Here is a 15353-nt window from a genome sequence, read left to right on the forward strand (position 1 = left end):
CCAGCCCGCTCACGCCGGAAGTGGTTTGCGTTTTCAAGATGGCGACTCCCTATGTAACTGACGAGACCGGCGGTGAGTGCGGGAGGCGCGGAGCCGCTTCTCCCCGGGCTCTCGGGGCAGGGGTTCGGACTTGGAAAGGGGTCTGTGCCCCGCCCATCCCGGGGCCCCTCCTTTGCCCCGCCCTCCGGACCGCCTTCTCCATTCATTCTCTCCTACGGGGTGTTACCTGCGCCCCCTTCTGGTCTCGTGTTTGGGGGTCTCTTGCTTCCGGTCACCCAAACCCTGGGGTCCTTCAATGCTGGTCTCTGCTCCAGGACCCTCACGAGCCCTTAGCTTTTCTCCAGCAGTTGGAGCTCCCATATCTCTTTTGGGTTATCCAGCCTTGGGGGTTCCTACACTCCTCAGTTCTCTCCAATTCCTGCCTTCCCACTCTTCCCCTCCCCCATCTCTTAGCTATACCCGCTTTCTGCCCTTCCCCAGCCCCGTCTTAATTCTTTTTCTCGAAGCTGGATCTGTTGAAGACCTGCTCATTGCTACATAGTGCTTTTTTCCACTCTCTCCCTCATCTTCATTGTTGGGTCACTGAGGTCTAGAGGTGTGAAGAGAAGAGGAACCAGTAAAACTTTTCAGCTTGAGTTTTTCTCTTTGATGGCGCCACCCCCCTCTGCCTTCTCTGGTGATGATAATAGGAGTTGAGGAATCTAAGGTGGAAGAAGCCAAACAAGAAGATGTCTAGTGGCCTCTCAAGCCCTCTGACAAGTTGATAGAACCCACTATTCCTTCTGGCTAGAGAAGAATTTCCTGCCTGGCTGATTGAGATGCTGAAGTGTCGGCTGTGTATGTGAGGTTTATGCGTTGAAAACTGAGAATCAAGATTTTCATTGTGATTTGTCCCATCATAATTTCCTCATTTTTAGAAAAATGTGCGTAGTATTATCTAGCCAGTGACGATCAAATAAGATAGTGTATGTGAAAACAATTTATAAAATACTGTGCAAGGCAAGGTGTTACTGTTTTTTGTAGCCCTCATTGTGTATGTGTAGTCTTCTGTAGAAATGACATTGTACGTGTGCTGTGGTATATACAGTCTGTTTTAAAATATGCCATTTATGCTTCTTGCTTTGCTGCTTTCCATGTTCCTTACATCTCAACCCACCTCTCCTATGCTATCTAATGACAACCCAGGTCTCTGCTACTTCTCCCCACCTTGCATTTCAAAGTAGTATAACCTCTCTTCTCCTGCTCTCTACTTCTTTGACTAGCTCCTTTTAATGTGTGCTTTGAAAATATTACTCAGTGTCCGGCGTACTTCTCTTTATTCTTAACTGTTTTCTTTAAACTGATTTAATGAAAATCCAGATATCACATCTCACCATCCCTCCCACGAAGAGGTATCTTCTGTCCTTTGTGACTATGTGGAAGAGGAGAAGGAATCATACTGCTTTTTTGCTCTTCTTACTGCTTCCAGATCATTAATCTACCACTGTCACTCTAATCCTGGTGGAAGGTACTGGCGTGCAATTATAGCATTTTCTCTAAAACCTCAGGGCCATCATCTACTGCCCACAAGGATCCAGACCTATTGCGTCATATTTTTTTCTCCACTCTGTTTCTTGCTCTCATTCTCAGTGTCTCCAGCATTTTTGGAATACTCTTGATGTTATAGTTCCTCAGCATGAGACCATTGACTTTCCTTTGTATTTTCAAACCAGCTACACATCAGAATCACTACAACCGGGACCTCACCTATGACACTGCTTCCCCTTCCTGGGCTCCCCATCGCTTGCGTTAGCCTCCTTACTGGTCACCTTTTTCACTACCTCACAACCACAGAATCAGCTTTTTGCCCTCTTTAGGTTCTCTGGTTCTTGACCTTTCCTGTTTCGTTGAGTCTACCAGTGCCTTCATGATTACCTGCTAGACCTCTGTGCCCAGCCACTTTGATACTATCCTCATTGCTTTCTTCATTCATTTTGATCTTCTGTGTTAAGCAAGGACTTCTGTTATCTTGAATCATACCCATCAGCTGTTTTCTTGGCTTCTGCTTCTAGGCCACAGCACATGGCTAGAGAAAAAGCACAGAAGCTAGCACATTCAGTATAACTTAATGTCAACTTCTGCCAAGATCATGGCTTCTCTCCAGTCTTTTTTCTTGGTTTGCTTACATTCTGTCATGGCTATTTCCCCCACCTTTTCCAGTTCTCTCTGACCCTCTCTTTTAATTCTCTCTCTTGGCAGATGAACTCACTTTCTAATTCATTGAAAAATCAAGGCCTATCACTTCTGTTTCTTTCCTGTTCACAGCCTGATTTCTTGAATATCAGATCTGTGCGTACTATTTCCATTTCTTCACTGCTTGTTTCTTAGCTTTTTACAGCCTTTATTTCTAACACCAGCCTTGCCTGAGTTGCCAATTCCCTTTTCTAATTGTTTGGTGAGTAGCTTTCATTCTTAGATATAATGTCACACCTCAAATCCAATCTGACCAAAATCGGTATCAGTTTTTCCTTCCTTGTTTCTGTAAAGGTACCATTGTTCTACCCAACCCAAGATCAACTTTTTGCATCATTTCTCTCTTTTTTATTTTAAGTAGACTTTATTTCTTAGAACAGTTTTAGATTTATAGAAAAATTGAGAACATAATATAGACAATTCCCATATACCTTACACTCAGTTTCTCCTATTATTAACATCTTACATTAGTATGGTACTGTTATTGCAATTAATGAACCAATATTGATACATTATTATTAACTACAGCCCATGCATAATTCAGATTTCCTTGGTTTTTACCTAATTCTTTTTCTATTCCAGGATCCCATCCAGGATACGACATTGCATTTAGTTCTCATGTCTCCTTAAACTCCTATTGGCTGTGACAGTTTCTCAGACTTTCCTTGTTTTTGATGACCTTGACAGTTTTAAGGAGTACTGGTCAGGTATTTTGTAGGATGCCCCTCTACTGGAATTTGTCTGATGTTTTTCTCATGATTAGACTGGAGTTATGTGTTTTTGGGGGGATGATCTTAGAGGAAAAGTCACATTTTCATCATATCATATCAAGCATACATAGTTAATGATTTTTTTTACTATTGATATTGACCATGATCACCTGACTGAGGTAGCGTTTGTAAGGTTTCTCCACTGTAAAGTTACTCTTTCCATACTGTACTCCTTTCCATACTGTACTCTTTAGAAGAAAGTAACTATTCACAGCCCACACTTAAAGAGTGGAGAGTTATGCTCCCTTCGTTAAGGATGGAGTATTTACATACATTATTTGGAATTCTTCTGCACAGGAGATTTGTCTATTCTCTCCCATTTATTTATTCAGTCACTTATTTATATCAGTATGGACTTTGGGTTATAATCCAATACTACTGTATTTATTTTATTGCTCAAGTGTTCCAGGTTTGGACATTGGGAGTTCTTTAATGGGCCGCGTGTCCCTTTGACATACTCCCATCACTGTAGGTTTTTGGTTATGTTTTTGTTTTTTTAGCTCTTCCTTACTTTGGCACTAGAAGATGCTCCAGGCTAGTCTTGTATATTTCCTGCCCCAGTCCTAGAATCAGCCATTTTTCCAAGAAGCCCCTGGAAGAGCTTTCCAGGAGAGCTTTTAGTGGAGAGTGGTATAGGAAACCAAGATCAGAGCATTAGGTGTTTTTGTTGCTATTGGGGTGTTGTTTTGCATCATCTTTTACTCCTCTCTTGCTCCCCGTGCCACACACACACCAGTTGTTCACATATCACTCTTCTGTTCCTACTGCCATAACCCTTATCCCGTCTTCAATACTTGTTAGCTGTATGGCCTTGGGAATTTTTTTTTTTTTAAAGATTTTATTTATTTTTATTTTTTCCCCCCAAAGCCCCAGTAGATAGTTGTATGTCATAGTTGCACATCCTTCTAGTTGCTGTATGTGGGACGCAGCCTCAGCATGGCCGGGGAAGCAGTGCGTCGGTGCACTCCCGGGATCTGAACCCCGGCCGCCAGCAGCGGAGCACGCGCACTTAACCGCTAAGCCACGGGGCTGGCCCCTGGCCTTGGGAATTTTAAGCCTTGGGAATCTAAGCCTTAGTTTTCTCATCAATGAAGTGAGAATAATAATCCTACAAGTTAAATGGGATTATTGTGAGAATTAAAATTTAAGTGAAATAATATACATGTCTGGCACATAGAAAGTACCCAACAAATGGTTCTGTAATTATTAGTTACGTAATGATTATCGTATGGATTAAAAGAGATTATATGTGCAAGTATCAAGCATGGTACCTGGGTCATTCTAAGTGCCTGATAAAATTCTAGTTTCCTTTATCTTGCAGATTTTGCTGTGACCTCCTAAGTAGTTGTCCTATCTCCAGTCTCTCTCTCTGTTCCAGTTCATTTGACATACTGTTACCAGATTACTGCTCACCAGATTACTGCTCCTTGAGTATAAATTTAGTTATGTAATTTTTGTTCAATATAATTCATCCACCCGGAGTCCACTGTTAAATTTGGCATATATCCTTCTGATCTTTATTTTTCCTGTGCATTTTTAAAACATTTTTGAATCAGGTGGTATATACATTTTTATATCTTGCTTTTTCACTTAACCTTATAACATAAATATTTTGCCTTGCTATTAAAAACTCTTTGTAAACATCTTTTAAGATACTGGCAGAGTGTTTTATTGTTTGGGCACACACCCTCTCTCTTACCTTTCTTCTGTTATTGGGCTTTTAAATCATTTTCAGAATTTGTTATAAGAACTCTGTGAATATTTTTGTGCATAAATCGTTGCGGGAATTTAGGGTTATTTTCTTCTTATTATTAGGATATAGATTATTTAGGATAGATTTCTCAGAAGTAGATTACTGGGTTGGAGGATACAAACATTTATCTTTTTTTTTTTTTTTTTGTGAGGAAGATTGGCTCTGAACTAACATCCGTGCCCATTTTGTATGTGGGATGCCACCACAGCATGGCTTGATGAGTGGTGTATAGGTCCGCACCTGTCCTCCAAACCTGCGAACCCCGGGCTGCCAAAGCAGAGCGCATGAACTTAACCACTACGCCACCGGGCTGGCCCCTTATTTATTCTTTAATTATAAAATTAATTCATCTTGATTGTAGAAAACTTGGAAACTGTTTTCACAAGTAGTATAAAATATAAGTCACACGCATGTTCGGTAATTCCAGAACCCAAAGATAACTACAGTTACATTTCCTTTTAGCTTTTCTTTCTATGTACATATATAGCATATCCATATTTAACATAATTGGGATCATCTGAATGGCTGTAGTTTCCAAGATATGATCGTCAGAACACTTAGTAGTCCTGTGAAATGTGCTACAAAATAAATAACATAAAAATAAGATTCCTGTGGTCAAGTAAATTTGGGAAACACTGTAAACCATATTCCCATCTTGGATATTCACATGAATAAGAACATATTAACTCATTTAAGTCTTGCCTATAAAAACAAAATCTTTTTTTTTTCTGTGTTTAACCCAGAATTCCCCAAACAAAAACTTTGAGAAATGCTGCTAAATGGTAGGACTACTTTATATTCTCTTGCGGTATTAGCCAAATTGCTTTCTAAAGGGTTTTATCATCAACAATATATGAATATGCTGATTTCAGCGTTTCTTTGACTGCATTGGTATTCTCATCTTTAAAAATTCTACTGCTTCGATAGATGCAAATGATATGTTATTGTTTTAGTTTATATTTCCTTTGATTATTAGTGAGGTTCAACTTCTTTGTTTTTGTTTTTCATTTATAACACCATACAAAATAGTAGTGTAGAAAGCACAGCCTTTGGGACCCACAGCCTGGGTTGGAATTCTGTTGCAGTTCACTGACTTGGTAACTTTGGGCAAGTTACTCAATTCCTTATCATCTGTAAAACTGGAATAACTCTGCACGGAGTTGTGAAAATGAAATAACGTGTAAAAACAATGAGCACTGTCCTTAGCCTGAAGCAAGCACTCGATAAAGTGTAGCTGCTGTTATCTTTTTCAGGATTGCCTGTCAAATTTCCATATGGACCATTTGCTCTTACATTCAAGATACTACTCTCTAACATAAGCACAAACCACTTTTCAATATACTAGTGGCATCACATGCTACGTCTCTGCCTATACCCTGCAGTGAACCTGGGCTATGTAGTGTAAGACAGGTGGAACAGCAGTGTGCTGATGTGTAAGCTTGGGCATCAGAACTGAGTTCAGATTGCACCTACATGCTGCTTCTGTGATCTTGGACCTATCTTGAACCTCTTGAAGACTCTATTTCCTCAGCTGTAGGTGATAATATCTACCCATTGCCTAGATTCAATAAGGTAATGTATGTAAAGTAATGGCATAATGTAGCTACTTACTAATAAATGCTTTTTCCTAATTGTTCTTAAGATACTGTGAGTTTTCCACTGCTATGATTTAGCTTGTTATTATTCTACCTAGAATGCCCTTTCCCTTCCTTTCTCTGTGCAGAAATATTAGCCACTAATTCATTGTTGTTGTTAATTATTACTACTACTGCCTAGCCTTTAGGGTCAAGTCCCTGAGATTTTCCTGATTTCCTGTCACCTTCCCCCATCAAACAGGGCTGGTTATTTATTCTCTGGAAATCTTTCTGTATGTATCTGTGTCTCTTAGGATACCTAAGACATTTATATTTGTGTCTTATTCTTTGTTTGCCTAACTTGCCTACCCACCTCCTTACTTAGACTGTAAATTTCCTGAAAGTAGGGACCATTTTACTCATCTTGATATCCCTGTAGCACTTAGTATAGTACTTTTCTCATAGGAGGCTTTCAATAAATGTTTATTGCATTTCATTAATTTGTAGTCTGGCCTCTGACCACTCTATTTTTCTAAGGCTGTGTTCTTGGAGGTAACTCAGGATTTCCAAATTGCCAAAATCGGTAACCTTTTTCTTCTCAGTTCTCCTTTTCTTTAATCTATTTGCAGTATTTAATATTGTTAATCACCTGCCCTTACTTAAAACTCTTCTGCTTTCCATGGCCTAGCACTATCCTGGTTCTTTTTTCCTAGAATCATTTCTTCTTGTTGCTGACACTTTTTCTTCCTTGAGGAGACTGGTCATGACCATTTTTCCAGGGTCATTCCTCCAAATGGGGTCTTCTCTTTTTATAGTTTCTCTATATGAGAAACCACATCTAGGTTTTATAATTTTTGGCCCTGAGATCATCCTCAGCCTCAGATCTGTGACCTAGATCTCCTTTCTTACTTGAAGCAGGTCCCAGGGATTCAATACTCCTTTAACAGTCACTTCTTCCTCACCCCTGGAGTTCTCCCAAGCCTTGCTATGTTGTTGTCTCTTTACTGTCTTCCTGCCGCTCCTGAAAACAAGGCCCTTTTCAGTTTAAGGAAACAGATTGAGAATTACAAAACAGCAGATGTGAGGAAATAACAAAGTTTACAAAGTTCATAGAGTAGCAGTCTCTAATTTGTAGTTTCTAACTCTCTCAAAGATGTTACCTGAAAATCCTGATATTCTACCCTTGGTTTTTATGTCTGGGGGTAGGAATCACCAAACCTCTCCCTTCTTTTTTACCTTTGGATACCATCATGGCCAGGGAATGGGCTCAAAATAACATAAAATAGGTGCCCTTTGTGATAATGGGCTATTTCTATCCCTGAGGGCCTCTAGTTAGGATAGCCATTCAAGAAGCTTCTGCCCTATTTTTTCTCACATTCTCTTTACTAATCTTAAATCCTCAGCTATAATTTCTGTGCAGTTTACTTAAATATATGTTTCTAGCATTGTCCCTTTCTCCTTAATTCCATGTAAAACATTGCCTATCTAGAACTGAATTAGTTATTTTCACAAAGTTTTCTTCTCCTCTAAACTTTTCTTTATATCAGTGGTTTTTATTGTTCTCCAAATTTTCCACAGTCAAGAGTGATATTGTATGAGTTTGTTTGTTTGCGTTCGTCTTTATTACCTCTCTTCCTCACTAGAATGCATGCTACAAGAAGTCCAGACCCTTGCTTGCTTTACTCATTGTTGTAGCCCCAGCTCCTGTTACAGTGTCTGGCACAGCAGCAAGTGCTCAATAAACATTTAAAATCCGTGTGTGAAGAAATGTTATTACCATATGCTCCACGTACCCACAGGTATGTTGTGAAAAATAAGAGAATACACCTGAAAAGCACCAGATTAAATCCACTGTAGCACTGTTTCAGTTATTTTCTCTCTCTAATTAGAATCTTGGCAGTCTTTAGATCCTGTTGAATTATTCTTCATAACGAATTTCTCTTTCATTTTCCTTTCAATACACACAGAGACTATCTAAATCAAGTCTTCTCACATTGCGGCTATTGCTTTCATTTTTTCTACCTTTAGTTTATGTTACACATTTTCAGGTTAGTCTTCTTAAAGCATTGCTTTGAGCAGATCATCTGTACTCTGTTATTGGCCTTTGATGCTCTCCTACATTCTGAAGCTTAAGTCCAAACTCAAGAAGAGATTGGATACCTTCATATTCTGACTAATTTACCTCTAGTCTCTTTTCCCATTACATATGCTTTTTGCCCAAAATATACTGGATTCTTGCTATTCTCTAATATGATACTTAAATTTATGTATTCATTAATTTGTATTAATTACAGTCTTCTATGGGCCAGGCCCTTTGCTTCAAAGATCAAAGCCCCTGCTCTTGAGCAAGCGAACAGTTATGTTAAACATTAGAGCACGATGAAGGCCCAAGCAGGTGCTGTGGGTGCACAAAGGGCAACTTCTAACCTGGCTTGGGGTGGGGAGGTCAGGGAGGCTTTCACTGAGAAGTTTATACTTGAACTTGACCTTTAAAGGCCAATAGGAATTAGCTAAGATAAGAATCAAGGAAAGTCTATTCCAGGCCAAATGAAGCAAAAGCAAAACGACATAGAGAATAGAGACACCGGTGGGGTGAGATTTGTGAATATTTCAGTGGCTGGAGCAGAGAGTGTGAGTGACTGAGAGCTAAGAGGCTGGAGACTAGCAAGAACTGGGTCAAGAAGGCCTTTTGTGTGTGTTTCCAGCCTCCCAGTAACTACCCTGAGGGCAACAGGAATCCAGGTAGAATTTTAAGTAGGGGCGTGACTACTAGTCTGACTTGTCCCTTGGCTGATGTCCCAAATGTCTGAAATACTTCCCTTTCTCCTCTTCCCTCATAACCCCCCCACCTGTCTAAATCCTGCTCATCTTCCAAAGATCACAACAGATTCTGTGTCCTCCATAAAATCGTTATAAATCACCTGGTCAGAAGTAATTTCACTCTCCTTTGTGTACCCATGCTCCAAGCCATTTAGGGTTGAAACCAAAAATGAGATATTTTTAAAACCCACAATATAACAACATTAATGGGAATTTTCAAGAAGAAAAATTATTCATAACCTAATCACCCAACGTAACTTTCATATTGCACACATTCTTGTCTCAACTTCCAAATATGCCTAACATATTTATTTATTTATTTATTTATTTTTCCCCCCAAAGCCCCAGTAGATAGTTGTATGTCATAGTTGCACATCCTTCTAGTTGCTGTATGTGGGACTCGGCCTCAGCATGGCCGGAGAAGTGGTGCGTTGGTGCGCGCCGGGGATCCGAACCCGGGCCACCAGCAGCGGAGCGTGCACACTTAACCACTAAGCCACGGGGCCGGCCCTGCCTAACATATTTAATAAATGAAATCATGGTGTATATATAATTATGTTGTATATTACATTATATCACATTACATGATTTAAAAATTTTTTATCATGATCATTTTTAATGGATGTATTATAAACCGTTTCTGTATAACTGATTGTGAAAATCATTTTTAATTTTTAGCTATTTATAGATAATGCCATAATTTTCACACGATTATCTCTCTCCCTTTCTTTTTTGTTTATGTTTTTGTTTTTTCATGTTGGAACTGTTTCCTTATGCTAAATTCTCAAGATTGGGATTACTAAAACAAAGTGTGCTGAGTTATTTTTGCTTAAACTCCATTCCCCTCCCCCAATCAGTGAATTACTAAGTGTTGTTGATTATTTGCTAATGTATCTGGCATCAGTCCTTTCTTTTTCATTCTCACTGTTTCAGCCAATTCTGTCCCTCGTGCCAGGATTATTGCAATCTTTTTCCTAACTGATTTCCCCAGTCTCCCATGTTTTCGCTTTCCAGTTCACCTTCTCGTGCCAGATTAATTGCCCCAAAGCACTGCTTTGGATAAAAGATTCATTCATTTGACAAATATTTGTTGAATGTATGCCATGTGCCAGATATTAAAATCCTTAACTGGCATTTCAAGGTCTGAGCCGTCTCCCCTCATTTACTTTATACCAGCCCTCTGACTCAGCCAGACTGGTCTATTCAGTCTTCTGGACATGCCATCGATATCCCCATGTCTGACATTTTGTTTTAGAATGAGCTTCTGTTTAGAATCCATTCTGCTTCCCTTTTCAATTACTTTAGTTTGCCTCTTTCTTCAAAGCCCAGCTCTAGTATCAGTCCTCCCTCCATGAAACCTCTCCATTTTTCATTTTTCAGTTGTTTCTCGTCTCTGAACTGTCGCAGCTAAGCAAACAGTATCCTCAGTGTCTCTCTTTTATTCACCAGATCAACTCCAAATTCCTTGACCTTGTTTTTAAGGCTTTCTGAACTCTGGCCCCATTTTTTATCTCCCACCTGGCTTCCTGTTATTCCCTCCCACGACTGTCTGATTCACCTGGACTCCTCCACTTCTGTTCTCTCAGTCCTTCTGCCCATTCCCACATCCATGCCTTTCTTTGCTCACGTTTCTTCTTTCTCCCATCCCGTCTACTTGTCACATCTTACCTATTTTCTTTAACAAATTTCTTTTTTAGTTTTAATTAATGATATTTGCATTTTGAACAAAAAATCAATTCATGTAACAATGTATAATCCATTTGGGAGGCCCTAGACTTGACTTTTTACTTTTTCTTTAAAAAAATCTTTTTTTTTTTAAACAAAAGTAATACTTTTTTTTTAAGAGTAATACAAGATATATATATAGGTTTTTAAAAATATATATATTAATGGTTAATGGTTTCTACCACCTCTTCTTCCAGGTTATCCCTCTTAAGGTAACCAGCATTAAAGGCTTGGTATCTTGGTATGTGTCCTTCTACACCTTTCTCTTTGCCCCTGTACACAGACTATATGGACCTTTAAGTGCTACCCCTTGCCCCAACAAGAATGGAAGCATACTCTACATCAGTGGTTCTCAAAATGTTGTTCAGGACCCTTGGGGATTCCCTAAGACCCTTTCAGGAAGTCTGCAAACATAACTATTTTCATAATATACTGAGATGTTATTTGCTTTTTTTGCTGGGTTGAAATTTGCATGGAGGGTACGAAAGCAAAGGTGGGTAAAACTGCTGGCCCCTTAGCACTAATCAGGGCAATGGCACCAAACTGTACTAGTCCTTGTGTTCTTCATTGCCACACGCTTGTAGTAAATAATGCCAGTTTCACTTGAGAATACCCTTGATGATGCAATAAAAAAATATTGATTTTATTAAACTTTGGCCCTTGAATACACATCTTTTTATTTACTTATTTTTTCCAGTATTATTGAGATACAATTGACATATAACACTATAAGTTTAGGGTGTACAATGATGATCTGACACATTTATAGGTATATTGCAAAATGTTTACTACACTAAAGTTAGTTAATACATCCTTCACATAATTACCATTTTGTTGTCGTTATGATGAGAATGTGAAAGCTCTGCTCTCATAGCAACTTTCAAGTCTACAACCCAGTTTTGTTAACTATAGTCAACAGGCTGTACCTTAGATCCCGAGAACTTACTCATCTTATCACTGAAAGTTACACATCTTTTTAATGTTTCTGTGGACTAAATGGGAAGAAAGCATGAAACACTCCACTGTGCACTGAGTAAGATGGTGTCGCAAGGAAAAGCACTGGTGCAGTTGCCCAAGTTGCAGGCTAAACAAGCTTCCTTTTCATGGAACAGCACTTTTATTTGAAAGAACCACTCACAACCCGTGCTAATTCAGACCTGAGTATCCCAGTAGGCCTTTTCCTGAAAATGAAGGAAGTGAGCCTGTCATTTCAAGGAAAACAACTGATGGTATTTGTGGTCAATGATAAAATTCAAGCCTTCAAGTGAAAATTAGAATTTTGGAAAATTTCTTTCTGCCACTGTGAGCTCCACAGCTTCCCAGTAGAGACTTTTCTGATGAGATTAACAGATAGTTTTTTAGTATTGCATACTGAAATGCATAAAATTACAAAATAAGTGTGTAAGGGGGATCCTGAAATAAAAAAGTTTGAGGATCGCTACTCTACACATTATCCTGCAACTTGGCTTTTCACTTGGTGTATCATGAACAGCGTTCAAGGTCAGTGCATTTATAGCTAACATTCTCTTTCATAGCAGCGTGGTGTTCCATCATGTGGATGATCCATATCTAGTCAATCATTCATCTGTTGATGGCTATTCAAGTTGCTTTCAGCTTTTTGCTAATTTAAATAGTGCAGCAACGAACATTCTTTGTATATATCCTGTGTATGGTGCTTTTGTATCTACAGTATGGATTCCTAAAAATCAACCTGTTTTTCACCGTCTTAATAAAACTTGCCCTTCTCTACATCTCTGGTCATTTCTCCTTCCTGTGGTTCTTGTTTTTGCCCCTTTTTTAGCCTCTTATTCATTTATTGCCTTTTGATGTCCCCATGCTATTGTCTTGTGTTTTTTGAAACTCTTCCTCTGTGCCTGTGCTGTCTTGCCAACTAGATTATAAAAATAGAACCTCCCCTGGCCGGCCTGGTGGCATAGTGGTTAAGTTCCCTGCTGCACTTTAGTGGCCCAGGGTTCTCAGGTTCAAATCCCAGATGCAGACCTACACACTGCTCATCAAGCCATACTGTGGCGGCATCACATATAGAAAATAGAGGAAGATGGGCACAGATGTTAGCTCAGGGCTAATCTTCCTCAGCAAAAAGAGGAAAATTGGCAAGGGAGGTTAGCTCAGGGCCAATCTTCCTCACCAAGAAAAAAAAAACCAACCTCCCTGAGGGCAGGGATGGTGTATTATATAGTGTATAGGCACTCAGTGAATAATGACGAGAGAGGGAGTGAGGGTTGATATGAGAAAAGGGGCCTTAAGTGGACGGTTGCATTTAGTAGATGGATGGGTGCTGAGGGAAGCTGTGTGCATTCATGCATTCTTTCATCTTGGGGACCATTTGAAAATTAGAAAGAGTAACTCCAACTGAATTCTCTCATTTCAGGCAAGTACATCGCCTCAACACAGCGACCTGACGGGACCTGGCGCAAGCAGCGGAGGGTGAAAGAAGGCTATGTGCCCCAGGAGGAGGTCCCAGTGTGCGTGGTTAGGCGTGAGGAGGGGGCATTTAATGGGGTCCCTACAGAAAGAAAGTATATGTGTGCCTATGAGTTCAGGGAAGAATCTCCTGATCCCAGGATCCCAGGAAGTGGAAGGAGGGGCACCTATCTGAGAAAGGAGAGGAGGGGGCTGGGATTCAGGGACGAGTGAGAGTTACAGGTGACTGGTCCTCTTCCTGTGGCCTCTGTTTAGCAGAACCTCCGAATGGTGTTCAGAGATCCAGAGCTTCAGGACCTAGGGACCCTCCGACAACCTGCAGAGCAGAGGAAAGTTGGGGAGGGACAATAGGGAGAGGAAGGAAGCAGGAAAGTGAAAAGAGTGAAATGATTTGGAAGGTTAAGAAAAGGGCTCAAAAAGTCAGTGATTCTTTGAAACTATTGACATCTTCTGTTCCCTGCAGGTATGAGAACAAGTATGTGAAGTTTTTCAAGAGTAAACCAGAACTGCCCCCAGGGCTGAGCCCCGAGGCTACTGCTCCTGTCACCCCATCCAAACCCGAAGGTGGTGAACCAGGCCTCTCCAAGACAGCCAAACGCAACTTGAAGCGGAAGGAGAAGAGGCGGCAGCAGCAAGAGAAAGGGGAGGCAGAGGCCTTGAGCCGGACTCTCGATAAGGTGTCCCTGGGAGAGACAGCCCAACCCCCCAGCGCTCAGCAGGGCTCCAGGGCAGCCCCTGCAGCTGCCTCTGAGCAGCCCGACTCCGCTGCCACCACTGAGAAGGCCAAGAAGATAAAGAACCTGAAGAAGAAGCTTCGGCAGGTGGAAGAGCTGCAGCAACGGATCCAGGCTGGGGAGATCGGCCAGCCCAGCAAAGAGCAGCTGGAGAAGCTAGCAAGGAGGCGGGCGCTGGAGGAGGAGCTAGAGGACTTGGAGCTGGGCCTGTGAGGCCTTTGGGGAATAGGGAGTGGACTGCAGAACAAACCATGGGGCTCGCTGGGGTCCTGGGGAGTGTCGGCAGCAGCAGTCGGGAGGGGTACCCCTCCATCCTGGCTCACCTCGACCTCTCATGGCCCAAGTCTGTCCTCCAGAGCCTAGCCTCGCCCTTATTCTTTTCTTCCCAACTCCTATTTTTTGGACTTTCCCCCATCTCGTTCCCAGTGTTGAAAATCTCAGTGACTACCCCAGGTACCTCTGCTGCTGATTTGGGTGTCTCGTTTAAAAGAAAACCACATGGGTGGGAATCTGTTGGAGAACTGAGGTTGAGGGTAGGGGAGTATGCCCAAGTCTTGGAGTCTGGGTTCCTGCTCACAGTGTTTATGGGTTATCACCCCTTCTATCCCTCACCTTTTTTTTTTTTTTTTTTTTTTTTAAGAACAGAATAAACTCAAGTAGACAACATGTCTGCCTTGGCCTCTTCCTTTCCACTCCTAGGAGGTGTTTTATCCCCTTCTGTTTGGCACAGGAAGACAAGTGTTGGGACTAATATTCCCTTTAATTTTTAAAAATTATGAGTGTATAACCAAATTAGCAACACCAATTTCTGTACGTTTGCTCAGTCTTTATGTACAGAACATGAAAATTAGAACAAATTTAATTTGACATGTTAATTTACATGTGTCAGCATTATCACGCTACATAGCAAGGGGACCTTTGTATCTCGCTTACTGTTTCTTTCTGAAGATAATCTTTTTTTTTTTTGTGAAGAGGATTGGCCCTGAGCTAACATCTGCCAATCCTCCTCTTTTTGCTGAGGAAGACTGGCCCTGGGCTAACATCCATGGCCATCTTCCTCTACTTGATATGGGACGCCGCCACAGCATGGCTTGACAAGTGATGTGTCGGTGCACACCCGGGATCTGAACCAGCAAACCCCAGGCTGCTGCAGTGGAGCACGTGCACTTAACCACTTGCACCACCAGGCTGGTCCCCCATCTGAAGATAATCTTGACCTACTTCACAGCTCTTGAAATTTTACCTTCTCAGATGCCACCCCAAGATGGCATTGTGGGGCAAACTAATGATACAGGAAGAG

At 41.0% G+C, this 15353-nt stretch overlaps 1 protein-coding gene across 2 annotated transcripts; it reads left to right on the forward strand.

Annotated features, from left to right (window-relative positions):
* Positions 1-14719, forward strand: PYM1 (PYM1 exon junction complex associated factor). Of its 2 annotated transcripts, none has more exons than XM_004429215.3 (3): positions 1-72; positions 13267-13360; positions 13783-14719. In XM_004429215.3, the coding sequence occupies exons 1-3, from the start codon at positions 39-41 to the stop codon at positions 14264-14266; spliced, it is 612 nt and encodes a 203-aa protein (XP_004429272.1). In that variant the 5' UTR covers positions 1-38; the 3' UTR covers positions 14267-14719. The 2 variants fall into 2 exon arrangements, with proteins under 2 accessions (XP_004429272.1, XP_087298385.1); XM_087442259.1 differs by lacking the exon at positions 1-72 and adding an exon at positions 143-837.
* The last annotated feature ends 634 nt before the right edge of the window (positions 14720-15353 follow it).

Source organism: Ceratotherium simum, chromosome 17, assembly GCF_057802395.1.
Source record: "Ceratotherium simum simum isolate JZ-2026a chromosome 17, ASM5780239v1, whole genome shotgun sequence".
In the NCBI taxonomy this organism is placed as follows: Eukaryota; Metazoa; Chordata; class Mammalia; order Perissodactyla; family Rhinocerotidae; genus Ceratotherium; species Ceratotherium simum.

Bases quoted from the DNA above. Each gene is read 5' to 3' on its own strand.
- PYM1 (XM_004429215.3), top strand. From the start codon at position 39: ATGGCGACTCCCTATGTAACTGACGAGACCGGCG. The intron at 73-13,266 runs GTGAGTGCGGGA...CTCTCATTTCAG, and splicing joins TGTAACTGACGAGACCGGCG to GCAAGTACATCGCCTCAACA. The intron at 13,361-13,782 runs GTGCGTGGTTAG...TGTTCCCTGCAG, and splicing joins CCCCAGGAGGAGGTCCCAGT to GTATGAGAACAAGTATGTGA.